General features: G+C 40.6%; 1 protein-coding gene across 2 annotated transcripts in view; it reads right to left on the bottom strand.

The window, feature by feature from the left end:
- OSBPL1A (oxysterol binding protein like 1A) overlaps positions 1–26,588 on the bottom strand; it is a 72,718-nt gene extending 46,130 nt beyond the window's left edge. Inside the window, exons 1-15 of one of the 2 annotated variants that reach the window (XM_010708836.3) lie at positions 26,570–26,588; positions 22,818–22,940; positions 18,452–18,537; positions 17,032–17,106; positions 15,771–15,882; positions 14,592–14,677; positions 12,908–13,052; positions 12,014–12,081; positions 11,882–11,926; positions 11,197–11,270; positions 11,051–11,114; positions 9,908–10,009; positions 8,379–8,504; positions 7,119–7,200; positions 3,190–3,296 (exon numbers count right to left, since the gene is read on the bottom strand). In XM_010708836.3, the coding sequence (XP_010707138.1) occupies positions 3,190–3,296; positions 7,119–7,200; positions 8,379–8,504; positions 9,908–10,009; positions 11,051–11,114; positions 11,197–11,270; positions 11,882–11,926; positions 12,014–12,081; positions 12,908–13,052; positions 14,592–14,677; positions 15,771–15,882; positions 17,032–17,106; positions 18,452–18,537; positions 22,818–22,938 (1,293 nt within the window). In that variant the 5' untranslated portion in view covers positions 22,939–22,940; positions 26,570–26,588. Of the gene's footprint in view, positions 1–3,189; positions 3,297–7,118; positions 7,201–8,378; positions 8,505–9,907; positions 10,010–11,050; positions 11,115–11,196; positions 11,271–11,881; positions 11,927–12,013; positions 12,082–12,907; positions 13,053–14,591; positions 14,678–15,770; positions 15,883–17,031; positions 17,107–18,451; positions 18,538–22,817; positions 22,941–26,569 lie in introns of those variants that run through there. The other variant, XM_003205000.3, reaches the window with a different exon arrangement.
- Positions 26,589–27,076: the final 488 nt, after the last annotated feature.

Below are 27,076 nucleotides of genomic sequence, written 5' to 3' on the forward strand. Positions count from 1 at the left end.
CCGTATCCCAGCGGCCGCGCGGGGCTCCTCCGCAGCGCTATTTTTGACGCGCGGGCACCGTGCCCCTCTCTCTCCGTGACGTCACGGCGGCCCCGCTGTGCGCGGCGGTGACGTCACGCCCGTTCCGGCCCCCGCGCCGGGAGGCAGATGGAGAGGCTGCGGAAGGCGGCTCCGTTCCACATCTCGGTGCTCTATCAGCAGTGTATTTGTGTACTGCGAATTACGCTACAGTTGACACACAGTAACGATGGGGATCATCCTAAGCAAAGGGGATGTGTTGGTTACCCCTGTGAAGGGAGCAGACTCTCAGCACCAGAGGAGCCACAGCTCCCGGTATGCCAGCAATTCCAGTGAGATACAAAAGAGTCCTCCTTCAAGAGGCAAGATAAAGGGTGTGGAGACTGCAAACATGTTTGCTCCAGAGACAGGTTCCTAGGACACGTACCACACAGCTGACTACTGCAGAGCAAGCAGTGCCTCCATGGCAGAGGAAGAACTATTGGGGAGCTGTCATAGAATTATTAAGATAAAAAAACCACTAAAACCACTTAAGTCCAGCCATCAATCCCTCCTCACCATGCTCACTAACCCATGTCTCTAAGTGCCACATCCACATGGCTCTTGAATATCTCCAGGAATCACCACCTCCCTGGGCAGGCTGTTCCAATACCTCACCACTCATTCGGTGAAGAAATTTCTGCTAATATCCAACCTGAACCTCCTTCTCTGCTACAACTTGAGGCCATTCCCTTTCATCCTATTGCTACTTATGTGGGTAGAAGACTCCCATCTCACCACAACTTCCTTTCAGGGCGTTGTAGAGGGTGAAGTCTCGCCTGAGCCTCCTCTTCTCCAGACTGAACAATCCCAGTTCCCTCAGCTGCTCTCAATAAGACTTGCATACCAGACCCCTCACAGCTTTGTTGCCCTTCTCTGGATACACTCCAGGGCCTCAATGTCTTTCATGTAGTGAGGAGCTCAAAACTGAATGCAGTACTCGAGATGCAGCCTCACCAGTGCCAAATAGAAAATGACGATCACCTCTCTGCTCCTACTACAGGCTGTACTATTTCTGACACAAGCCAGGATGTCACTGGCCTTCTCGGCCATTGCTGGCTCATGTTTAGCCAAGTGTTGACCAACACTCCCAGATCCTTCCATGCAGCTTTCCAGCCTCTCTGCCCCAAGCCTGTAGTGATGCCTGGGGTTGTTGTGACCAAAGCGCAGGACCCAAAACTTGGTCTTGTTGAACTTTATCTGACTGGCCTCAGCCCAGCTATCTAGCCCATCCAGATCCCTCTGTAGGGCCTCTCCTACTCCCACACAGATCAACAACCTCCCAGACTGGTGTCATGTGCAAACTTACTGACGGTGTACTCAATCTCTTCATTCAGATCATCAAAAAGACCCCTTAGGAACACCACTAGTGACCAGTTGTCAGCTGAATTTAATTCCATTCATTGCCATAAGACAAGCCAGGCAACCAAAGGGCCTGGAACAGCAGGGCAAGCACAAAAGCAGCTTTCCAACTGCTGTAGTTCCCTTTCCTGAAACTGGCTGAGAAGCTTCACATTAAGAGAGCCAACGCTTGCTAGAGCACAGCATGCCCAGCAACTGTTCATAGTCACAACACTCTCTACTGACAGCATGGTCAGAAGTGGTTTTATACTACAGTCTGATACTTCAGCAGAGTAATGCTTTACTATTCCATATACTTGAAGAAAATACTACAGCACTTACAAGCAGTCATTTGCTAGGGCAGGAAAACAATCACTTTTGCAATGCCAACAGAACTACAGCCTAGAAATCAACAATGAATGGCAAATAGCAGCACTCTGTCTTACAAGGGAAGAAAAAGAAAAAAAAAAAAGACTGTGAGTTTAAGAACAGTAATGCTCAGGGAACATAACTTTTGGAGAGGTTCAAGCTTTAGGGAGAGATTGCTGCTGTAATTCCATTCCCTCCCTGACATTATCTTTAAAACCCTGGATTCTATTCCAGCAGTAGCTGGAAGTTTAAAAATACCGAGACACAGAGCTCTTCCAGATCACATCTTCTGGATTCACCAGCTATGGTGGAAATCCAAGTTCACACCTCAGTCTGTCTTCCTGTGCCCAAGCCCTATGCTCCCAGACCGAAACGAGGCCTCTTCCACCTACGGAGACAGCTCAGGTTCAAGTAAGGTGAAGATACATTTCACCATATGTTTTGCCATACTCACTCTGATATCCTATTTTAGTCTTTTCTGAAGAGATGCCAACACAATGAAGGAATACTAGCTAGCACTATACACCCACCATTGTAACAATTCCCCCTCATCCACAAAAGGAACTGGCAACTTCAGGATTAGATTTTCTTAAAGAAAAAAGATATATACGTAAAACAGCAATGCTTGCTCCACTTTGCTAGAGATTGACTCAAGTAAGTCTAGAAGACTCGTGACCGGGGACAAAAAGGTTTGGAAAGAAATGAAAAACAAACCAACCAACCTTAAAGCATCTCACTGTTAAATGACTAGAAGACTAACAGCAACCACACAACCCCACTTTGACACACAGCTTGCTGACCACAAGTGCCAAAAGAGAAGCATTACTGTTACCGCCACACAGCAAGATAAATTTATTCCAAGTATCACAGTGTCTTCTAGAGTGGTAAAAACACCAAATTTCCCTCCCACCCCAGGATTTAATCAGTGTATCACATATTCCCTAACTGAAGCATTTGTTTAACACCATACAAGGGATTTGTCACTGGAAAAGCCAGAAGTTCAACAGATAGCATTTGTACACCCACTAAGCACATGGTCTGAATAACAAATTCAGAAGCAACACTCTTCAACACTTCAGTTAGCCAACACACATAAAAAATGATTTTTCTCAATATTTTAACCTTTGAATAAGCAAGGCAACTGCTTTCTTGAATTCAAGCATTCAGTTTGAACATTATAAGCAGCAGTTTGCAAGCAAAATCTGAGATTCTTCTGTATGCTCAATACTAAGATATTCCTTTGTAGAGGAACTGAGCTACTCCTTAGAATAGCGAGTTTTTATTAAACATTCAGCATGTGAAAGGACAGTTTGCCTCCAAAATCAGGTTTTATTATTTTTTAAATCATTTTAAGAAGGCAGCTAGCAAAATATACCAAGCTATTCAGACCCTTTATAAAACGCCACAAGCACAAATACATACCCCTTCCTGCTTTGTGAATAGGTTGAGGCAGTCAGCCAGGGCCTCACAAGTTTCCTGGGATACTTCAGAGACCACATCAACTTTTTGCAGTAGAGGAGAAGATATACCTGAAAACATCAAAGAATTAGTGGCTTTAATGGAGCATGATGAACTAGAGGATCCTTTTAATTATTTCTTTTTCTAAAGCATAACATGCATATTCTACAGGAAGGTGGTGTTCGTTCTCCATAAGGAAAGAACAAGCAAAAGTAGCACCGAGGAAAGTAAGGTAAGTTCTTTCTTTTGCATCCTTTACACAGTATTGGCATAAGTAGCATATGAATGGATTGAGTTTCTCTTTCAGCACGGCTTGGGAAGCTGAGGTGGCAAACTAGCAGCAAGACACTGGTAGATGGATTAGCAACAATCTCCTTTTAATCTTTGTCTACATTTAAGAGCTTCAGAGTTGTGAGGAACCAGAATTCAAATACAAAGGACACTAAACATTGGTTTAATGTTTGTTAATGTGAGAAATATAGGATTTTTTTTCCTTCTATCACAGTACTTACACAATACAGGAGACAAAAAGCTTACAACAATACAGCTAAAGATTTAGTTTTGGAAAAAAAAAAACAACCAAAAAACAGATGGGCAGCTATAATGATACTGAACAAGAAAAGAGAAATGAGATCTCATTTTTATGGAGATGTTTCCTAGATAAGTAATATGGCTTCCATAGACAGCAAAATGTAAGTTGGCATCATTACGACTGTTTACATCAGGGACTTTATGCCTAGAACCAGAAGTACACTGTGAAAATCCAAAGAACAGGCCCCAATTCTTTTATATTTGAGTTCATATTTCAGTTTTTGAGAAGTGCAACGATTCCTCAGAAGTCAAGCAAACCATTCTCTCAAGGAAGCATATTAGTTAAGCTCAGTGCCTCCATAGTGGTTTCAGCTTCCAAGATCAGCTAACATCATTTAATAAAGGGTACTTCAAATTGATGTCACACAAGTAAAGGTATGACATCTGGTGATGACAATTTTAAAATATCCTCTTGAATTTATTTTGCAAATTGTGTAGAACACAAGGCAAAGACCATTACTATGTGAATACGTGCTCTGATACCAAAGCTCACTAATTCACTGGAAGAAGCTCATAATTCACTGGAATTATGAGTCCACATGCTTGGACATCTACAAAGAGGTGCAACACACTCAATGCAGGAGCTGGAAAGATATTTGTAATAAATATGGATAAACCTTAAAGATACCTGGATTTAGAATAGCATGTTGATAGACATCCAGGGAAAGAATTTGAAGTATTTAGCCCTAGTAAAGCAATTTTATATTACTCAAAGGCTTTCAGTAGTTGAATACAAAAGGACTTCTAGCCCAGAAATTTGTGCTCTTGGCATAAAGCACCTGGACTCAAATACTTTAAAGACATCCAATGTGAGGCTGCCCAGAGAGGTTGTGGATGCTCTGTCCCTGAAGGTGTTCAAGGCCAGACTGGATGGGGCTCTGGGCAGCCTGGTGTAGTATTAAATGGGGAGGTTGGTGGCCCTGCATGTGGCAGGGGGGTTGGAGATTCATGATCCTTGAGATCCCTTCCAACCCTGGCCATTCTGTGAATCTGCATGATACTGTGAGAGAACTGGGAGAACTCTAGCAGTTTTCTGTTGAGAGCTATGGAGATAATGCATGAATCTATAAACAGTTCACTGACCCATGAAGTTAGATACTCATTAGTAGGAAAACAGGAACTTACTCATTTGCCAAAATGAGCAGTTTCTTGGAAAGACAGTATCTTATTTTGTTTTATACTGGTTTTGTTTGTTAAAATTGTATATTTTTAGAAAAAAGCTAAATTCCTCACTGAATTTTCAGGTCAACATGATGAGGTCAGAGGAACTTCCCTTATCTGCTAAAGGGATGTTCCTCAATACTAATTTTCAAATTGTGTGAATAATTATTTAACATCTAGTATTATTTAAATACTTTGCCAGTGACATAGACAGTGAGATTCAGTGCATTCTCAGCATACTTGCAGATGACATTGCAGAGTGGTGCGGTCAACACACCGGAGGCAAAGGCTGTAATCCAGAAGGACCTTGATAGGCTCAAGAGACAGGCCCCAGTGATCAACATGCAGTTCAACATGACCAAGTGTACGGCACTGCATGTAGGTTTGAGCAATCCCAGAGGCTGAGCAATAGGTGAACTGAAAGAAGCTCTATAGTGAAGGACTTGGGGGTAGTGGTAGGGGGGAAAAAAAAAAAAAAAAAAAAAATCAACATGAGTTGGCAATACACAGTTGCAGCCCAGAGGGCCAACTGTATCCTGGGCTGCATCAAAGAAACTATAGCTAGCAGGTCAAGAGATGTGGTTCTCTGCTCTTGTGAGACCTCATGTGGAGTACTGCATTCAGCTCTGCAGCTCCCAGCATAAGGGTGTGGACCTGTTGAGAGTAGGTCCAGAGGAGGGGTATGAGGATGACTGGAATTCTGGTACATCTTTGCTACGAAGGGAGGAGAAGAGAGTTGGGATTGTTTAGCCTAGAGAAGAGAAGGTTCTGGGAAGGCCTTATATAATCGTCTTTCAGTACATAGAGGGGGCCTATGGGAATTATGAAAAGAGACTTTCATTAGGGAGCATAGTGACAAGACAAGGGGTAACAGCTCTAAACTAGAAGAGGTGAAATTTAGGTTAAATGTTAGGAGGAAATTCTTTACTCAGGGGGTCATCAGGCACTAGAACAGGTCACCCAGAGAAGCTGTGCCTCATTCCTGGAGGCGTACAAGGCCAGGTTGGACGGGGCCCTGGATAGTTTGATCAGTAGGTGGCAACCCCAACCGCAGTAGGGGGTAGGAACCAGATGGTCTTTCAGGTCCTTTTCAACTCAAAAACATTCTGTGATTCTAAGATAGTTGTCTTCTTGTATTATGAATTACATAGTCTTCCCAATAAAAGATTCATAAGTATTATAAAAGTTTAACTTTCTTCGGGAAGTAAAAGCTCAGTGTATTCAGTTAGAGCAAGACGACAGGTTAACATCACACACAGTAACCAATCCAATTGGCAAAAGGAAAAACAACTCCTTTTGAGTGGGAACAGGGATGGAAAAAGAAAAATTTTCCCTCCCAAAACTGCTATTCTATTATGGTCTGTGGACTTGCACAGATAAACAAGCTGCTCTCTAGTTTGAGCTTCCTAAATTTTAGTCACAATGTGTAAATAAGACTGAGTTGCAAAGAAGCAACAGTTAAAAGTTCTTGATGGATATCTTGGTGTGTTTAATACATGAGGAACTTCTGTACACATTTAAGGCATTCTAATCTTTAACAGCTTAACCTGCTATTCTTAGTCACTTATACTGTGGAAATCTCAGGTAAATGTCATTTTAAGATTTATTATTTAAAAGGAAGCCTGATACTTCTAAGCTGGCAAGAAACTCATGGCTGAGGTCTGTGGAATACATCCCATCACACCATGCCTCCATTTCCCTGTATAGTTTTTTAATTTCATTTCACATCCTGTTTATTATGTCCCAGCTTCCAATGTGTTTTTACTTGCTAAAACACAAATTCTATGAGGGAAAAGCTACACGAGCTGTTTGCACCTTTCAGAGGAATCTTACACTTTGCAGTAAACAACCAACTATGGTTTTTAAAAGCAACCACTATATCTAAGGATAATTTTATTACATTTAAAGTAATAAAAGTAAATTTTGTTTCAAATCAACACAATTATTTGTTTCTGCAGATCTGAATTCTTAGTTACTCGCAATTATAATCACATTACTTCATTTGAATCTGTTTAAGTGAGGAAAACAGTTAAATTTTTAGGAGCTTGAATACATAATTTCAGTGAAATTAAAGCACGTGTTGCTTAGCAGAAAAAAAATTGAGTTGCCTAGTAACTGTTTTTCATAAAAGCAATTTTTACCTTTTGTAACATCCAAAGATTTAACCATTGCAAGAAAGTCTGAAATCTCTTTACTGAGTCTTTGTTGGCATGCTTGTGCTTTCTGAAAGAGAGAATGGACAGCAATTTCAGATGAGTCTTGTTCTAGGTAAAGTATAAATATGTTCTCTTAAGTACACTGAAAATTTTAAATTTGGAAAGTATTAAATATTAACAAAGATTCCTAGTGACAGATTGGTAAGTTAAAACTGAAAGTTACTTGAAGCGTGTTAAAAGACAAAAGCAATCAGATTTATGCACATTGCATTACAACCAGCTTTTGTTTAAATTAGTATAACAAACCAAAACTAGAAGTTTCTATGTATGATCTGCTTTTCCAATTCTTCCCCCACCCACTTTCTCAATAAAAGCTTGAAAACCCAGGAAGAGCCATGCTTGCTCTTTGATCAGGAACACAAGAGTAAGCAAAACACAATTTAACTGCCATATGGCAAGTACAGATATATACAGGAACCCATTCCAAGATCAAATCTCAGGTCTCCATGTGAACTTGGAGACATTCATCTACTGACAACATCTTCTTCAGTATGCTGCTGGAAACTACCAGTATCAGTTATCCTCTAATCTCCTTTATTCCATGAAATGTTTTGAGTTCTTGTACCAAAAGGTGAGGTATAAGACATTTGGTGCTCAGTCACACGAAGATTTTTTGTTGGTTTTTTTTTTGCACTGCAGTGTCAGAATTTTTGTTTACTTCCCCTTAAAGTAAAAGGCTTTGGTTTTTTTTTTTTTTAAGTCATGTATATGACAAAAAGCTAGAATCACAGCCTGGATGCTAGAGTAATGGAAGACAACTCATTTACACCAGAGGTCTGAAGAATCACTGTACAATGTACCTGATGTGACCTCAATTTTACACTATTTCACTGCATGCATACAGCTGAAAGTTAGCTTTGGTAACATCAAAGCTGCAGGACAAGTATAGTACACAGGGCTCCCTCTCCTGGCTGAAAATTTCAAACAACTCTTTACCTTCTGGTAGCATTGGTAAAACTGGGAAACCTCACTCCACAGCTACAATAAACATAACATTTTAAACATACAGTCTAAATGGGAAAATATCACAGTATGAAGTGCAGGACATAAAGGCAACATTTTTGCACCACTGGGAAGGATGAATCAATAAATTTCGACCAAAAGTACACTGAAGTATCCCTGCATGGAACAGCACTAGTCTACCATTGCCTAAATGCATGAGACAAGTAAGTATTCAGTACATACTTTCAGTGTTTCTTGTAGGTCTGTAACAGATACTGAATCATCTTCCTCATCATCGCTACTCAGCTGCTCCTGTGTGCAGTAGTGAGTGCTGTATGCAGAGTGGTCTTCTATTGCTTCTAGCCAACTCTGATCAGAAAAACAAAGTTAAGAACATTTCAAAGGTCATCCCTGGAAGGCAGCAGCATAAACGTAAAGAAAAAAAAGTGTTCTATTGATGTAATATATTCATTAGTAAAATGAGACATTAACAAGTTGAAAAGAAACTACAAAAAGTTACAATTTATTCAAGAGAAGTTACAACATGCTCAGACTGCTACTAGGACTTAACTGATCATACTCAGTACAAATGCCTACCACCTCCAAGTCTGTCCAAATTCACACATGTCACATCAACTAATAAAAGACTATAGGGAATGTATCTTATGCCTTTGGTTCTCTGTTCAGACATCAAGATCCCTGTGACAATGTCATGCAGAAGGCAGCTGCTTACAAAACTTCAGGCACTGCCATAACTAAGAGGTAGATTCTTTTCCTGTTCATAGAATTACAGAGAGGCTGAAATTAGAAGGGACCTCTGGAAGTCACATGGTCCAAGCTCCCTGCTCAAGCAGTATCACCTATAGCAGGCTGACCCAAAGACCATATTCAGGCAGCTTTCTGAATATCTCCAAGGATCAAGACCCCACAATCACTCCAGGCAATCAGTGCCAGTGCTCCATCACTATGTTATTTATTTAAAGATCTTCAGTTGTATTTCAGTTTGTGCTCATTGCCTCTTGTCCTGGCACTGAACAGAACCTCTCTCTGTCCTCTGTGTGCTCTATCTTCAGATATTTACAGATATGACAAAACCCCTCTCCCCACCAGTCTCCCCCAGGCTGAACAATCCCAGCTCCCTCAGCTTCTCCCCACAAAAGAGCTACTCCAGTCCCTTTAATCATTGTAGTGGCCCTCTACTGGGCTGTCTCCAGTATATCCCTATGCCTCTCCAAGTGGGGACTCAGAACTGGGCACAATATTCCAGATGCCTTCACCCTCACTTACCTCTGGTTAGTAACCTACAGAAGTGCAGTAGTAACTTCACTACAAAAATCCCTACAAACAAAAAGTTATTCAACTGTTTCAGATCCAAATTTTTTTTTTTAATATCATTCATCTAGGAGACCAGCTAGAGTAGAATGTATCAAGCATTCTTTTATTTGAGAATAACAAAGTATGACAAAAAGAACAACAGAACAAAGTTACAGTAGAAATCTATCAGATGGAGAAGTTAAAGAGAAAGTTAACCTACAAATCATATTACAGGCATGAGATTGGAAAATAATTGGAAACTAATTTTAAAGGTGACAATATGCCAATTTTTGCTATAATCTATAGTCATGCTAAAATATTCAATATATACATTTACATTACCAAGTTCTGAAAGACACCAAATCTGCCACTAATGCATCCATAGCTAGCTGTATGCAAATTGTTTACATTATAGAAAATATTACATCTTAAAGCCTTTGATAAAGGTTCATTATTACCTCTCTAGTATGAGATGGAAGATTGTTTTTAGGGATCTTGAAACGATGAACTGTGTCATCAAAACACCTGACAGAAAAGAAGCAACTGTCTGTAGATTTTACCTAAAGCAATGGAGAAAAGGGACAAAATGAGTGTAATACATCAGTTAGAAAACTGTTTCTTAAGAGAAGGTAAGGCTGAGGAATTACTGTAACTCAAAAGTTTTTGCCTCAGATTTGAGGCAAACTAGGTAAAGTTTTACAAAAAGCTTTCTTAGAATAATTTTGCAGAGTATAAAAAGTGCAGTCTTGTACTTCATGAATGAAAAGACAGAGGTTCTTTACGTCAAGATAATATATTTGCAGAGTACCGCTTGATTCAGAGATCTCAGCAATGATGCAAAGCTATCAAAGTTGAGGAATTTGTAAGGTATAGAAAGGCAAGAATGATTTTTTATACAAGAGCATGAGTAACAGAGCTCGTGGCGCCAGTTCATAGAACAAGGACATGTTAGCTCTATAAAAAGCACTGAGATTATCCTAAATGCATCCCCCTTGAGAACTTCAGCCTTCTGTGCAGTACACACCTTTCTTTTCCTCTCAAACACTCCAGTGGTCAGGAATTCTGAAATATTTCCTCCCAAGAGGTGGATTGTCACACCTACATATTCAGCCTAGTCTTCCCTCCATCCTTTCCCAAAAGGGATGCCCACAAGCATATCTGAATTGAAAGTGATTTGAAAAAACTTCTTAAGAACTCATCAGTTCCTTAACTGAGAAGATCAAATCACACATTCAGTTACAAATAGCATGTGATAGCTATGAGGAGGAGTTAGTTATTTGCTGTTCTCTATTACATGCTCTAAAATCACTGTTGTACACAACAATGTCTAAGGAGGCATGCTATCAGGAAGTCTTATACTCCTCAAGACTTTGGAAAGAAGTGGAAGAGCTGAAAAGGCACATAGAATACTTTGTTTGACAAGAATCATTGTTTCTTGCAACTGCACAAGCCTTTTTTCTTAATTATTATTAGTAATAATAGACATGCTTAGCAATCTAGCTGAAGTTTTCATTAAGTATAGAACACCACCACCACCAAAAAAAACCAACAAAAAAAACACCATCAAAAGCAGGAATTACAGGTCTTAATTCACTTCCTACCGTGCACACAGCTTGTGTTAGATGCTTGCATCCCTGACGATGCTCATTATTTACTGCATCAGCTCTTTGAAAGAAAAAGAGATTTAATAACATGAAGATGGGAATTATTTAAATTTACTTATCAGAAATTCAAGCACAGAACTTACTGTCTTCGATACCAGGAAAGGACTCCATGCTCTAGTACTATCCAGTAAAGTCTCCAACCAAAAAATCGTGAGCTCTAAAGAAACCCGAACACAGGAACGGGTAAGCTTGACAACTGAAGAGTTACTTAAAAGCAATCAACGTTTTCCTTATGAGTACAATTTTATGTGCTACATATCTTGGTGGTCATAACAATCTGAGAATACTTCCTTTTTTTAGAAATGTCTGAAGATGAAAGTTCTGCTGAGCCTGCTGTTCAGTAAGGACTGAAATACTAATTTATTTTTTAAATACTACAGGGATTGTTATTTATCATACAATTGTATTTTATAAGATCAAAAGAGAACAAAACACATTAAGATATTGAACTGTAGAATTTTACATCTCACAAACAGTTCTAGTTTAAATAACAGTTCCTTGTATTATATTTATGTGTGAATATATAGGAAAATTTACACAGAAGAAAACTTACAGAGGTCTACAAAGATTAAAGATTAAGATCAGAGTGCCATAAATATAGCTACACTCAGACAGTCCATTTATAACTGATTCAGTATACTCAAGTAAAAAGTTATGTCATTTAACAAATGCATAAAGGCTCCCGCATTCAACAACTCTTAGTTAAGCATAGAAAATGACACACTTGGATATGTTATAAACTATTTTAGAAAAAGAAATAAGATATACCTTCCATAGGAGACCTTCGTATCGTCTCAGTGGTTTGTTGATAACCTGCAGAGAAATTAAAGCTTATATAGGAATGGCTCCAAACTGACAGCCTGAGCAAGTGGCATTTTAAATGGGTATAAAAGTTCTTACCTTTCCGGTTTTACCTCCCAGTATTAGCTTCATTTCTGCACCTTGGGCTAGATCAAGGGGTGTCTGATCTGTTCAGTAACCAAGATGAGGCATGAGAATTTGATGCAAATAAACCTAAGTGCAATCAGCTTAAAATAACCACCCTGTATATATCCCATTAGTCCCACAGAGATTTAAGTTAGGGAGCATAAAACCCTAAGGAGCAGAAAATGCAAAAGTACTCTGTATTTCACTGCAATGAACTGCTCTACAAGAGTTCCACTGGCCACACATAGGACCTTTGCTCTTAGCCATTTGTTTGTTTTTAACATTCAGCCATGTAAACCAGTTTTAAACATTCAGAAATATCAAAATAGAGGCATCGTTTATCAGATGACAAGTACAGTTTAAGTAACATCTGTATAAAGATTTCCTGGACATGCTTTCATTAGAAGCACTTTTCTGAAGGGTCACTTTTTCTGGGTCATGTCTTTAATTGTATCACTTTTATTACCAGTGTCCCAATGTTTGGTGTTTAGCGTTAAGAAAGCAAAAGCCATGAGTTTCTTCATGATTAAGATAGACAACACATAAACTTTATAGAAATAACCAAGCTAGGAATATAAAAGCTTGTATGGTAAATATTTTGCTGCAGTTTGTACACCTGCAATTTAGCCAGAGTTGGGCTTCCTATACTAGTGATGCAACGCTTGCAAGCACTCTCAGATTTTCTTTGAACAGAATCACAGAATAGCCTTGGGACATCAAGGATCATGAAACTCCAACCCCCCTGCCACAGGCAGAGCCACCAACCTCCCCATTTATTGGGCATTAAGTGGTAAGTAACATACCTTATGGAAGCTGTTAAGAGTAGACTGACACTTAACATTTTATACACTTTCATTTGGTACTCACCATTTTTATTTCTTATTTTAGGATCTGCTCCATTTTTTAGAAGTTTCAATGCGCAGTGTTTGTGAGCACGGTATGCTGCACAATGCAAAGGTGTGTTCCCCATCTGATCCACACAATTGATATCAGGCGGTTTGGGCTTGTTTAACTGGGAAAAAAATAAAAAATAAAAAAAAGGAGACTGGTTTGCATACAGTCTTCCTCCCTCTCCAGATGTCACCTTCATCCTTTTTAAAGCTATCCATTCCTAACTAGAACACTTCAGCATAGGCCTGGCAATGAAGCAGGTACATAGCATGTTCTGAGAAGGACGAGCACTACAGCAGTCAAGGAAAGTGTTCAGCTATAGTAGGAGACTCCCTAGTTTTCTACATCCTATACTCCTCTCACTCCTACTGCTCTGCTCAGAAGCTGTTAGCCTGCTAAGCTGCACAGTGCCAGAGAGAATTCTCCAGGACTGCAGTTCAGTCATCTACATTGCTGGCATAGCCCTTTCAGATTTTTGGCCCGAGCCAAGATTTACTGCTATTTGTGGAAGACTTCCAGGTACAGTCTGAAAGTTAGCACAGGCCAGTAGTAAATCCAAAATAAGTTTGTGTGGCCACCTAGTTTCAGAGAACAAGAATTTCATTAGGCAGAGTGGAAGGCCTGCCAGTCTTGGTGACACAGCTGTTCTGGGCTATTTAAAAGTTCCTACTACAGGCAGTCTGTTAAGAATGCAGTAGAACTGTTTGTATAAGTCTAACTAAGTGGAAACTGGAGATTAGAGTAACTGTGTGATTGAGACAAAAAAAGTCAGGAAGAGACAGCTTGCAGAAGTACAACCTCTTTAACAATGAAGTCTTAAATACTTGAGTTCCTAAGCACATGTTGGCTTTCAGAATCTCACATTTGTGCATTTTCCATAAAAGTAAATAGAACATTCAGACTGTTCTGATGCATTACCTTTTAAGACTAAGGAAGCCAATCAGGTGAAAAATATTTCACACTACACATCTTACTTCCAGGAGAATGTTGGCACTCTCAAAAATAACTTGATTTCAAGCACTAAAACAATCAAAATCCAATTTTATATGGTTCCCAGCAGCCCTGTAACCAACTGCTCTTCAAACAGGAGTTGGACTAGATGCTTTGCAGAGGCACCTTCCAACCTCAATTCTGTAATTCTTCTTCTCTAACCATGAAAGTCTCACAGTACCATCAGTTTAAATTACTACGAGCACACAGTAAAGTACATAAGAAGTTTAAGTGTTTCTCATCATGGAATTGTATTATGCAGATGAATGTTAAAAACAAGAAACTTCAGCTGTGATGGACAGTACTGACAAAGGCCTACTTCCAAGACTGAAAATAGAGGTCATACGACAGTGAAAACATATACTTGTAAAAATGACATTAAGGTATCCACAATAACAAGCTTGTGTCAGGAGATCCAGAACTATTACATCGGAATTTTTAACTATATGAAGACTACTTGGGAAACTAACATCAAAGATTTTGAAGGTTGCAAAACAATGGTTTTCAACAAAAATGCCTCAACATCTTACCTACACAATACAGTGCAGAGCACTCACTCTCTGAGGTCACAGCATTTCAAAATGTAAGGCCAAATGTCATGTTATTTGTACATTAGCGTTATGGCTTCAACCACTTGACAGTGAAGTATTAGAAGAACTTGAAATCTTACCAAAGCAGACAGTTTCCCTGTTTCCCCATCTCTTGCTGCTCCTAAGAGTTCTTCTTCCAGCTTCCTTTCTTGCGTCCTTTCAACTGCTGTTAAAAAAATAACATAGGATAAAATGTTATCTATATGAGACCCTACAGCTTCAAAGCCTGGAGAAGGAAAGAGGAAGCATTTCTAGTATTATTTATTTGGGATAGATAAAAGAGGGATATTTACTTAGAAAAGCCAGAGTCAGAGCAAAAATCTGATGTATAAAACTGTGATAGTTGAAAAGATGTGCAAGTGCATATACAAATACACACATACTTTCATTATTTTTATACACTTACAGCCCAACTACACCCTCTAGTAAAACAGAAAGCAGGAAAACTACATGTCAGCCCCATCAGATCTTCCTTGTGTTCCTCTCAGTTTCTCTTCTATTCCTCTCATCACTCAGAAGTTCTATTCTCCTCTAACAATCCAGCAGATCAGTACTGGAAAGGACTGTTAACTGTGCATTTGAATGGCAAATCAGAAGAGATCATCTTTTACCTACACAATCTGTTGCATAGGACACAGCACTTCAACAGTATTTAGGAGCAGTTCATAGTAATACCAGGAGGCAGCAGATCTTGAAATCTCCAAAACTATACATGCAAGTGCCTGTGCAAGTATTTGGACATTATCCCCCTCACTTTCAACACCTAAAAGATGGTAGAAGAAATATGGGGAAAGCTGTTTTGTTTCCATTCCACTCTTCATTTGGGGTAACTTTCAAGACTGCAACAACAGCAAGCTCTAAACTTGATCTAATACTAGGTCACCTTTGTTAAGGAGCAAAATTCTGAACAGTTTGCAATCCTGTTGACAAAGCCACTTAGTATTCTTGACTTCAGTTTTTCCTTTTCCAGGGTGCTACAGCTTTGACTGCTATATACCCGTTCAGAGCTGTAGCAAGGATTCAGCAGAACTGAAATATTTACTTGAATAATACTATCGGGATTTATAATACTTTACTCTCCAAATCATTTGCAGAAGTACCATAACAAATAATCCATCAGAACTTCAGGAAAAAAACTGAAGTTATTTCTAATGACAAAATGTGAAGAGAAAATTCAACTGAACTTCTGTAATTTGTCAGAAAAGAACAGCTTTTAGAAGGTACAACTGTTAAAAAAGTCTATAACCTATTAAAGTTACCTTCCAACATATTCCTTATGTCTTTATCATGAGTAACTTCTTTTGCTGTTTCTCCACTCCCATTAACAATAGAAGCATCAGCATTATACTGCAAGAGTAACATCACCACCTCCTGGAAAGGAATTTGAAAAAACATTGCTTATCTATTCCAGTTATGGTGAGGCCAGAATCCAGCTTTTGACATCCTGTAAGAAGAGCTGCAAAACTGTCTATCATCACTTACAAAAACAGGAAGGAATGTTTTAGAGAGGCTGAGGAGAGAATTAACTGTGACTTTCACTTCCACATTAGTCAGGCTGAGGAAGCTGATGGGAGTATGGCTGAACAGACTGACTCTTATTCAAAAACATGCCTGGGTAGCCAGTATAAATGCTGTATTTGATAGAAAAAAATAGTACCACTGGCTCTTGAGAAATCTTGTGATCAAACACTCACCCTTTCAGTAGAGCCAAAAGATTATCCACAGAGGTACTGCTAGACTGGGAATGATGGCAGGAAGCAGGGAACAGATCAAATTAGTCTCATACCACAGACCTGTAAGAAGCTCTCCAGTTCTAGTTTTCTATGGAGAAACTACACTTACAGACACCAAGTGGACCAATGTGTCCTAATTTACATTTTCAGCCCTTCAAAATATTAAAATACAGTAGTATCTCTCTAAGCAGATATGCATTTAGTTAAGAAGAACAATTCCTACTCTTCTTACTGCATCAGGCATACCAGGCACAAACACAGATTAACCTGTTTTACTTCAGCAGTACATGAGAGATTTTCTACACTGTTTTCCACACCGTAATTAACACCTGCAGCTACAGCAGTGCCATGCTTAAATGTTTCCTCTGGTGTACACAGCAAAAGCAGAGCACAGGCATCAGTTAGTTTAGCCACACAGCTGATGCACAGTGCATAGAAGACAAATACTACTACTTCTTTCTCTGTCTGCCAGCAACATTGTCACCAACAGCAGCTAAAAGAGATGTGACAAAGTATACCACAAAAACAACAACAACAAACCCAAATCAATACAGACCAGTCTTTTCCTGCCTTCAGGAAAGGAAGACATTTGTGCTATGTTTTTGTTTCGGACAGTTATAGCAGCTATGCAATGTGCCTTGTTCTTTTGAGCACACTGTACCAAAACAGATGACAGCAAGTCATTTTTAGAAACACACTGCAAAACAGCATTTTGAAATAAATCTTACTAGCTGGATTTCCTTTAACAAACCTATGGGTGAGGCTTCAAAAAGGCAACATGCTTTACCTTACGTCCTGTGAAAGCTGCACGATGGAGTGGAGTGTCTCCCATGTCATTCAGCACATTCACAACTGCACCAGCCTAAACAGCAAAAGCAAAAGATGTCTAAGTATCCCTCAAACAGGAACTGCACAGCTATTCTCTCTGATTAAATGGAGTGGGGAAAGACAGGACACCAGTACAGGTCTCATGGCAAATGAGATCGGAACTCTAATAGAACCATGCTGGAAACAAAGTATGTATGCAAGAGTCATAGCCAGAATTCTGTATATTGCTTCAAAAAGGAAAAGCTTCCTGTGCATATTTTCCCCCAGCCAGCTCTCTCTCTTTTGAGAACGTAGTAAACAGAAAATAAGCATAACAAATGAGCTTAATAATCTATAGGGATTTTTTGGTGTTTTTTGCTTTTTAATGTTGTTTTAAAACTCACTGAAAGTACTGGAATAGTAATGGAAAACGCACATACATATATATATTATAGGTGAATACATGCAGTAGCATCTGCCTCCTGGTTCTGCCAGATTAACAAATGGCAGTGTTTCTAGGCACCTATTGTGGCTCTTTCACCTGAAAACCCACGTCAGCATTAAGATGGTACCTATCTAAAAAAAAAAATAAAGAAAACACCATACTCAGCCAAAAATATCTCAAAACAAAGTGCAGACATGACTATGAAGAAAAAAATAGGTCAGTTTTACCACAAATCATAGAATCATAGAATGACTCAGTTTGGAAGGGAACTCAGGGATCATCATGTTCCAAACACCCTGCCACAAACAGGGCCACCAACCTCCAGATCTGGTACTATACCGGGCTGCCCAGGTCCCCATCCAACCTGGCCTTGAGCACCTCCGGGGACAGAGCACCCATAACCCTTCCAGGCAGCCTGTTCCAGTACCTTGCCACTATCTCTGTAAAGAACTTCCCCCTGACATCTAACCTAAACCTTCCCTCTTTTGAGCTTAAAACCATTCTCCCTTGTCCTATCACTGTCTACCCTTATAAAAAGTTGATTCCCCTCCTGTTTGTAATCCTCTCTTAAATAATGGAAGGCAAGATCAACAGTTTGTCATTTCAAAGACAGAAGAAAGAAAGAGTCGATCTACATTAACATATGCCTAGAGAAAAAAAAATGCCTACAAGTAACTCTGCACAGAACTCTGCAAACATTTCTATGCAAAATTTAAATTAGGTAACAGACTGCAGCACTTAAAACATTTTGCCCTTTCCTACAACACAGTAAGTGAAATTGCCTAAATAAAATACTTACATTTTTCAGGAAGATAACTTAGGCCCTTGAAACATTTGTATTATTACTATGAGATGCTGGCTTACTATATGCAGATATAAATAAATGAATAAATACAAAATGCTTTGAGAATAACAAAGTTTCCTGCCTTTTACACAGAGGTAAACAGAAATATACCTTCAGCAAATCCTCTACCACAACAGCATGTCCAAAGTAGCATGCAAGGTGAAGAGGTGTCCAACCCATATTAGATTTACTTCTTCCTAAGAGACACAAAACAGAATCAGTAAATTAAGTTTTGGTCACAAACAGCACAAAGATGTTGCCACGTGCATGAAGGTTTGCACATGTTCAAGTAACAGAAGAACAAGGAAGCTGAAAGCATCAATCATATGATCTAAGCTATTACGTGGTTTGAAAAGTAACCCATTTCAATCCACAAAGTCTTTCTTAAAGACAGTTTAAAAGTACAGTATGTCCTGGAGGATGGGCTGTATGATTAGAATTATACAATCACTCCTTAAAAAAATCAAGATATTAAAGCATTAGAAATTACTACTAAGTTGACAAAGTCCTGTTAATTTCCATTTACAATACTCAATTGTGTTATGAAAAGCTGGATTGTGCTTCGTTTTTACTAAGCATTCACACAGCATTTGGAGTGCCACCTAAAAGCTATCAGTCTTTTTGGAAGCAAAATTAAAAAATGAGGCATTAGAAAATGTTTTAAGTTACTGTGATCCTCATGTTGTTTCTTTTCATGCATCCTCAAGTGTTGAAGTTGGGAAGATGCATGGCTTAAATTTGTCACAAGGAGATAAGCCACTAGCCACAAAAAAAAAAATGCTGCCCTTTGGGGTTCATCATTCTCTTTCTGCTCTCATTTTACAAAATAACATTAGAATGCGGTGCATAGATGAAATAGTTTTCTATTTCTTGTAGTGGTTTCCAGCTAATATTTCTATCCTTCATTAGCTATTTCTTTCATTATTTGTTTCCTTTTTTTCCTCAGATCCTCCCACTGCTCCAGATTTAATTTTCCCCTCATTCCTTCCAGCCTACAGTTGTTTATGCCCTGCATGACCGATGGGCTCAAGTACCACAGAAGATAAACAATGTGGGGATGACCAACTCCGGGCCTACAAATACTGAATGACACAATAAATGGACATCATTCATCCCTCAGTCTAGTGGAACAAAAAGTTCTTCCAAACACAACAGAAAGGGGTCACACAATTAGTCCAAGATAGCCCTCAGTTTCAGTACTGAGGAGAGAATGCTGCTGCCAAGGAATCCAGTCATAAAAATTCAGAAACCTGTCCAGATTTGCAGTTCTCATCCAATAATGTGCCAGAAACCCTTGTTCTGCACTCACTCCACGTTTACACTTCTGCTGTATTTAAGAAGAATGAATAACATAGGTGGCCTTTGAAAGAACGACTGTTTTGGATGAAACCCTGGCTTGGTCTTGTTTTTATGCAGGGTATCTTCCTTTAATGCTGGTGAGCTGAGAAAACTGGAAATGGGAATTCACATCATTCAGCTAGATTATCGTCAAGCACATCTTGCTTATCTGCAAGCACTGACTGGCCAGAACCCAGCCACAGCACAACTAGTATGCAAAGTCTGAGTTTGTACTCCCCCCTTTCCTCCTGTCTGACACCTGGATGTTTGGCAACACTGTTGTTAGACTTTGTGTTGCGCATCTAGAGTACAGCTTCGGAACACCAGACATTTTTTCCAAGATGTTGAAGGTAGGCTTTCACACCCAGGCACAGAAATCTCTCAGACTTGAGTCTTCCAAGGCACGCTCAGAAGAAGTTTACACTGCCTCCTGCACAGCCACCCACCTGCTCTAGATGTACTTCATTCCTGTTAGCCAAGCATCATTGCATTAGCTCCTGAAGGAACCGCTACAGCACTGAAGACCATCCCTATATCCTGACTTTCAAGGGAGAACTGTAATTATCCAGAAGGCACTGACAGAAGCACAAGAGACAAAGTAAAAGAGAGATTTAGGGCTGTGTTTTAGATGATTATCATGTAGTTGTCTAATTACTATCCAGTATTACCCAACAGATTGGGATTTATAGCAATACACAGTAGTTTTGGTAATGAGGAGACAGTGGAGGCTATCAGAATCCAATTTGTTTTAGACTATTTCCAACAGGGTACTCCACTGGAAGAGAGTGAATTGAAAGAGGGTTTCCAAAAAGTGACTACAGAAGAAGAGAGATTCAACTCTGAGGTATCACACAACCAGAACAGTTTCTACAAAGAGCATTTTAGTGGCACTTCTCCCCTCTAATTTAAAAGAATCAGAACATAAGAGATTTCACTGCATACAGATTTCATATTCAGATTTATTCTCTTTTTTTTACACACAAAGAATCTCTAACACATTCCCTCTAGTTTCACAGACATTAGCTAGCCTGTATTAGTTGGCTAGCCATGCCTTGCTGAACTAAAGGATAAACAGCTAAGCATCTTCTATCATAGAATCACAGAATGGTTTGGGTTGGAGGAGATCTTAAAGCCCACCCAGTTCCAGCCCCTGATGTGGGCAGGGCTGTCCCCACTAGATCAAGCTGCCCAGGGCCCCATCCAACCTGGCTTGGAACGTGTCCAGCGACAGGGCATCCACAGCTTCTCTGGGCAGCAGTGCCAACACCTCACTGCCCTCTGACTAAAGAATTTTTTCGTATCATCTAACCTTCATTCTCCCTTCTTTTAGTTTAAAACCGTTCCCTCTTGTCCTATCACTATCTACCCACGTAAAAAGTCAGTCCTTCTCCTGTTTACAAAGCCCCCTTCAAGCACTAAAAGGCTGCAATGAGGTCTGGGAGTTTTCTCCAAGCTAAACAATCCCAGTTCCCTCAACCTTTCTTCATAGAGGAGGTGCTCCAGCCCTTTGACCATCTTCATGGATCCGCTCCAACAGCTCCACATCCTCTCTGTGGTGGGCCCTAGATCTGGACACAGTACTCCAGATGGGACCTTACAGGAGCAGAGTAGAGAGGGACAGTCACTTCCCTGTCCCTGCTGGTCCTCCGCTCTTTTCATGCAGCCCATGATACAGTTATCTCCCTTTATTAGTTCAATCTCCTCTACCCACCTACTGACTTTCACAATACTAACAACTCAACTTTGAGCAGAAATATTGACTAGAGAGAAATATGTCTGACACACTACAGGGCTGCATATTATACCATTTCATTGTGTTTTCTTCACTTTAGATTATGCTTAAGAACATACCTGAGAAGCTTTTCTAAGCACAAAAGAATTCAGCAACTTATTTTTCAGTGTAGAACAAAGTTTAAGATGGTTGGTTTTGTTTTTATATTCTAGCTGTTTACACACTACCACTATTAGCAGAGAACATAGTTGTGAGGAATGAGGATTCTATCTCATCTCGTGCCTAGCTTCCTTTTAAATTATGAACTAGCTCCCTAATGATGAAGCACAAAGGGTCTGGATTTTATACACAACACGTTTTTCTGAGATGGGCACATTAACTACTGGAAAAACACAGTTTTTGAGTTTTCAAACAAATGGATGAGTAAACTGATGATTAAGAACTAGAGCTAAGAAAGCAACAGTTTGTTTGGATAACAGCTTTTCCTGCTCTCTAGGGCCAGGTGTTCTTTTGTTATGGCTGAAAGCTAGCACAGCTGCTTTCTTCTCCATCTGTGTGTAGAACTATTGTCTCAGCTCTCCCAACAGTTAAACAATGAAATACCAGCCTGTGTAAAAAGAGTGAGATATACATTCACTTTTTTGAAGCAACCAGAAACACACTCAGGTAAAGAAACATAAAGCTACTAAATGAATAAAGAAATAGAGCATTCTGCTACTGCTGGCAAGCTTGCTAATCCAGACCGTTTGAAATTTTAACACTCAGTAAGCAAACTGCTTAGCTGTAACTGTTAGCTATGCACATGCAGAATTTTAATACTGGCCAAAGACTCAGACACAGATAACTGGCAGTTTTACTTTCTTTCCCCAAGAGACTTCGTGTACTGCTAACTGCAAAACCTGTATGTTTATCCCAAACATTCTCACATGTGGCAAGAAATGTTGCTGCTGTTACTACACAGGGATGAAACGCAGGCTTAAAAATCCTATCTAGCAGAGCAAATACAGTACCTGATCAGTAGCCTTCACGGAGACTCCATACCTCCCTGAACCATCCCCTGGCACCATGGTCTGTTTTATTTACCATTATAAAGCTTCAAAGTTGGTATAAGCTTGAATATAGGCAGAAAGAGATACCAATTCTTTTATCTTGTTGACATTTTATCTCCTGTGGATTACTCAGAGAGTTTATGTACATTTTTCTGTACTCTGTTTTTATGCTCTCTACCCTACAGTATCCTCTCTACCTAAGTACAGCCTTAAGAGTCAAGGGGTAAAAACACTTGTATCAGTGTTTTACATTAATCTATTGGGTATTCCAAAGAAAGCAGGGTTATACTATTAGTGACAATTCCTCTATCTGTAGCTTTAGCAGTGAGTTCACAACCATTTGAGGAGGGCTACTAACCTTTACAGTTGATGTCGAAGATTATTTCTCCTTTGCTCATGGTATCCAACAGCTGCTTAACTTCTTCAGCATTTCCATTTCTAGCATCATGGAGAAGCTGCTGTTCTGCTTCGGTACTCATCTCTAATAAAAAAGAATCAATTTTACAATGTCTTATGTGCTATAAGATATTGCTTAATATTATTTCTCTTTTCTCCCTTAAATAGCATGAGAAAGACTATTTCCTATGTGGAGCACATTTACTGCACAAGCTGTTCTTAATTGTCCAGTTATGCCACTAAGAAGCATTAAAATTCTTCGTATTAGCAAAGAACTTAAGCTTTTCAGAGGGAACATGGAGAAGGAGAAATGTACACGTTTTAGACCAGGTATGTCTTCAGAATTACAGTAAAAGAACTCAAGTTTTCAAAGCAGCCTCAGAAGACATTGATGCAGTATGCCATTTGTTGCTCTTAAAAACTGCAGTAAAAGAAAATGTTGCCCAAATTAAGTGTCTCCAGTTCAGTACCTTCAGCTGACACACAGAGATTACCAGAGCCTGTAGAATCAAAATTCCTATTCAGTTAATGATTGCAAAGAATACAACAAGCCTAACATAGTCAGTTTTCCTATAGCGGCAGAAGTTTTGATCAGATCTGCGTGTTTATGCTCTGCTGCCTTGGAGAGGCAGCTTGACTGCACCACGTGCTCTCAGAGCTAAAACACAAGCAGGGAGCTCCTGCGCTATGGTAAAATGGGAAAGCACTCAGCAAGAAAAGACGGTGAGAACACTGCATAAGCAATCAAAAGCCTCTAACAGCAACAGATCTTGTTAATATAAGAGACAGAAAAAGAGAAATCTCCAGCAGGATAGATTGCCAAATGGCCAGCAAAGCAGAGAAGAGTCTTCCTCTATCTTTCGCTCAATCAGCAAGGGGAGGAGGAGGGAATCCGTTTTCAGATGAGGGCCAAAGACTAAGCAAGACCATTTTAGCACATTTCAGAACAGACTGGATTAATCTCCTGCAAACTACTGCAGACACAACATACAACCACCCCTCCAACACTGTTTAAACAATACTCTTGTTGGTGCCTGCTTATCAGTCCTGCTAGCAAAAACAGCATTAGTACTTCTAGAAATCCTTCAAGCCCTAAAGCTATCTTCTGCTTTAAACAGGAGCCTATCCACTTGCTGACGCATCACAGCAGTTGCTGTTAGTAGGACAGCATGGTTTTCTCCAGTGAATTGGTTCTACCTGTGTCCAGCGGAAGATCAAAATCAAACATGTTAATGCATTATCATTCGCATAATGCATTATATAATAATTATATCGTGCACATATAAGCAATGCTTTTTCTGAAGCAATGCTATACCACATCAATGGGACACAGAGACAGAGCTCATTGCTCATTTTGCTGGCTCATTTTGCTGGCTCTGGGAAAGAGGAGGGACAGGGAGAGAGAAGCAAAGCAAAGCTCATCTTTCATTTCCCCCCTCCTCCCCCAGTATCTCTTCAGCAATCTCTCAAATATATTAGATGACAGGGAGTAATGACAGGATTATATTTCTCTCATTTGTCAACATCCCACGCACACTGCAGGAAGAAAAAGTATTTCACTTCCAACACATTAAAAATCTGTGGCTTCCATTTAGTATCAATGAGAAGGAAGGAAGAAAAGACTGCTTGGGAAGGGAACCAAGAAACCGATCCAAATACACAACTCTTGCATGCAGTAAGGCCAGTTATGTGCATGAGCAGAATGTTAAGCAGCTTAAGATACACAGAAAGCTGAATCACTTGGTAAAACTACTTATGTGATTTCCCCCCACAAATAGGCACTGGATTTAAGTTGCTGTGACTTGTTTGTACTCTTACTGCAAATATGGTACGGCAGATAAAAAAGATCTGTGTGCTTTGCTGTTTCACTGCTCAGGCCAAATCTCCAATTTCAAATACACTTTGTAAGACTGAAGTATGCAGTCATGCAGAAGAATGACTGTCTGGATATTAGTCATAGTTAGAAGGATCATTCATAGGAAACTGTTCCTACTACTGGGGCTAGAAAGTGAATCTGCATGCAGCTACTTACTAGATAAGTGATACAGAACCTCAAGTTTAGCTAGCAAGCTAAATTAAGTGCCTAAATGAAGCTGGCAGCAAAGGGACTCTTTTCAGAACTTAGCATCATCCCAACACTGTTTTAAGCAATATGATTTGCTGCTTAATGGAGATGAGCAACTGCCAGGGGAATTTTGAGCGACAAGCTGAGAGTACTGAAAGAAATCAATACAGAGGCATTCAAGCTGCATGTGCTTGCAATTTCATTTCTTGTGTCTGCATCCAACTGCAGAAAGGTTTATTGGTTGGCCACACAGCCTGCATCAAATCAGCTCCAAAATCCTCACCGACTGGCTTCAAAGTAGCGGGATAGATGGCCAGTACCAAGGCAAAACTTAAGAGTTTAATTTGGATTTATTAGTCATACAATACTACTCACAGGTTAATTTATATGCAGTGTGCTGCCTGTATGCAAACCTACCAGCCACTTCAGAGAGCTGACATCTGCTCATACTCAGATGCTGCCATCATTAGCTCATTTCATTCATCAGCAGATACAAGTTACACTGCCTTTCATGGCTCATCTTTATGCCTGGTACTGCTGAAAAGCCCTGTGCACCAGTCTCTACAGTCACTGCTACACCCTAAGAAAATAACACAAGAAGAACATAATATTGAGTGCTTCCTATATAACTGAGATGTGACTGTGAGGCACTTGTGTTGAACTCATTACCAACCAAGCAGTAACTGATTGCTAATTTAATCTTATCCTTCAAGAATATGTAAAGAATAACACTTAAGATGCTCTGTTTTACCTTCCTCTATAATCCTATGCCAGAGCAATCCTCTCCCTTGATTACAGCCTTCACAGAAGGGCTGTTTGTCCCCACGCCACAAGAGCCCAGGCTACCACTCTGCTTGCGTGCCTGCTTAGTAAGGAGTTCCTTAAGATATCTAACCATGAAAAACCACCTGATAGCTGCTGGTATAGGAAACACAGTTACTCATCTGCTAGAAGAATCCAAGCAAAAACAACAACAACAACAACAAAAACCCACAAGCAGCAAAAAAAGGACCAACTCTGCCCAATTTAAGGCTCTGAGTCAGCAGAACAACATAGGAACCTTTCAATTCATGAATCCTCTTCTATCATTATTCTAGTATTTTTCTATCATCGTTCTACTTATTCTATAGGGTGGTGAGGCACAGCTGCTCAGATATGGTGCCCCATCCCTGGAGGTGCTCAAGGCCAGGCTGGATGGGGCCCTGGGCAGCTGAGCTGCTGGGTGGCAGCCCTGCCCATGGCACGGGGTGGGACTGGGTGAGTTTTGAGGTCCCTTCCAACTGAAGTCATTCTGCGGTTTTCTGGTAGTAGGACAAGCAGTATGGCCAACCGCAGGTATGCTGGCTGCTGTTTCAGGAGATCTCCCTTTAGCAGTAAAAACCAGACTCCTGCAGGAAGATCCTCACATGTCCCAGTAGGCGCACCACAGAGCGATGCTGTAAAGGGAGCAAAAATGCACCAAACCACACTGACAGACAGAACCTGCCAGTGGGCCCACGCCGAGCGTCTCGGCTGCTTTAACCTCCAGTCAGCGGGATGAACACGCTTCCACCACACGGCCTCATGGCGCTCCATGTGCCAGCAGTGCCTTGCTGAAGGACCATCTCTGCCAGGCAGACAGGCCACTAGCACGGACACACAACACATACCTGTTCCACGCTCTCGCTGAGGCGCCGAGCCGAGCCCAGCCCAGTTCCCAGGCACCCCCGGCGGCCCACTGCGTGCACCCAGCTATCAAAGACCTTCTTCCAGCCCAAGAGACCCGAATGGGGTTTATGACAAGCACGGGACCTACAAAAAGCACTTACAGACAACGAGAACTTCAGCAGTCCCCCCCCTACAGTCCTTCGCTTACATACAGAACCGAGCCTTCTGGCGGGCCAGCACCACCCTTCCTGCGGCCGGCCGGCCGGCTGGCCTGCCTGCCCTGAGGACACCCGTGAAGGCGATAACGGCGGCAACGACGCAGCTGAAGCGCACCGCGGAAGAAAACGCAGCCGGGCCGCGCGGGCCGACCTGCCGCTGCCGCCCCCCTCAGCGCTCCGCTCCTCGCCGCCGCTGCCCGCCCCACACGCGCTACATACAAACGCACGGACAGACGCCCCCAACGCCCCTCACCCGCTCTGCCATACACGCCGGCCCCGCGCGCGACCGGC

Source organism: Meleagris gallopavo, chromosome 3 (genome assembly GCF_000146605.3).
Source record: "Meleagris gallopavo isolate NT-WF06-2002-E0010 breed Aviagen turkey brand Nicholas breeding stock chromosome 3, Turkey_5.1, whole genome shotgun sequence".
NCBI lineage: Eukaryota > Metazoa > Chordata > Aves > Galliformes > Phasianidae > Meleagris > Meleagris gallopavo.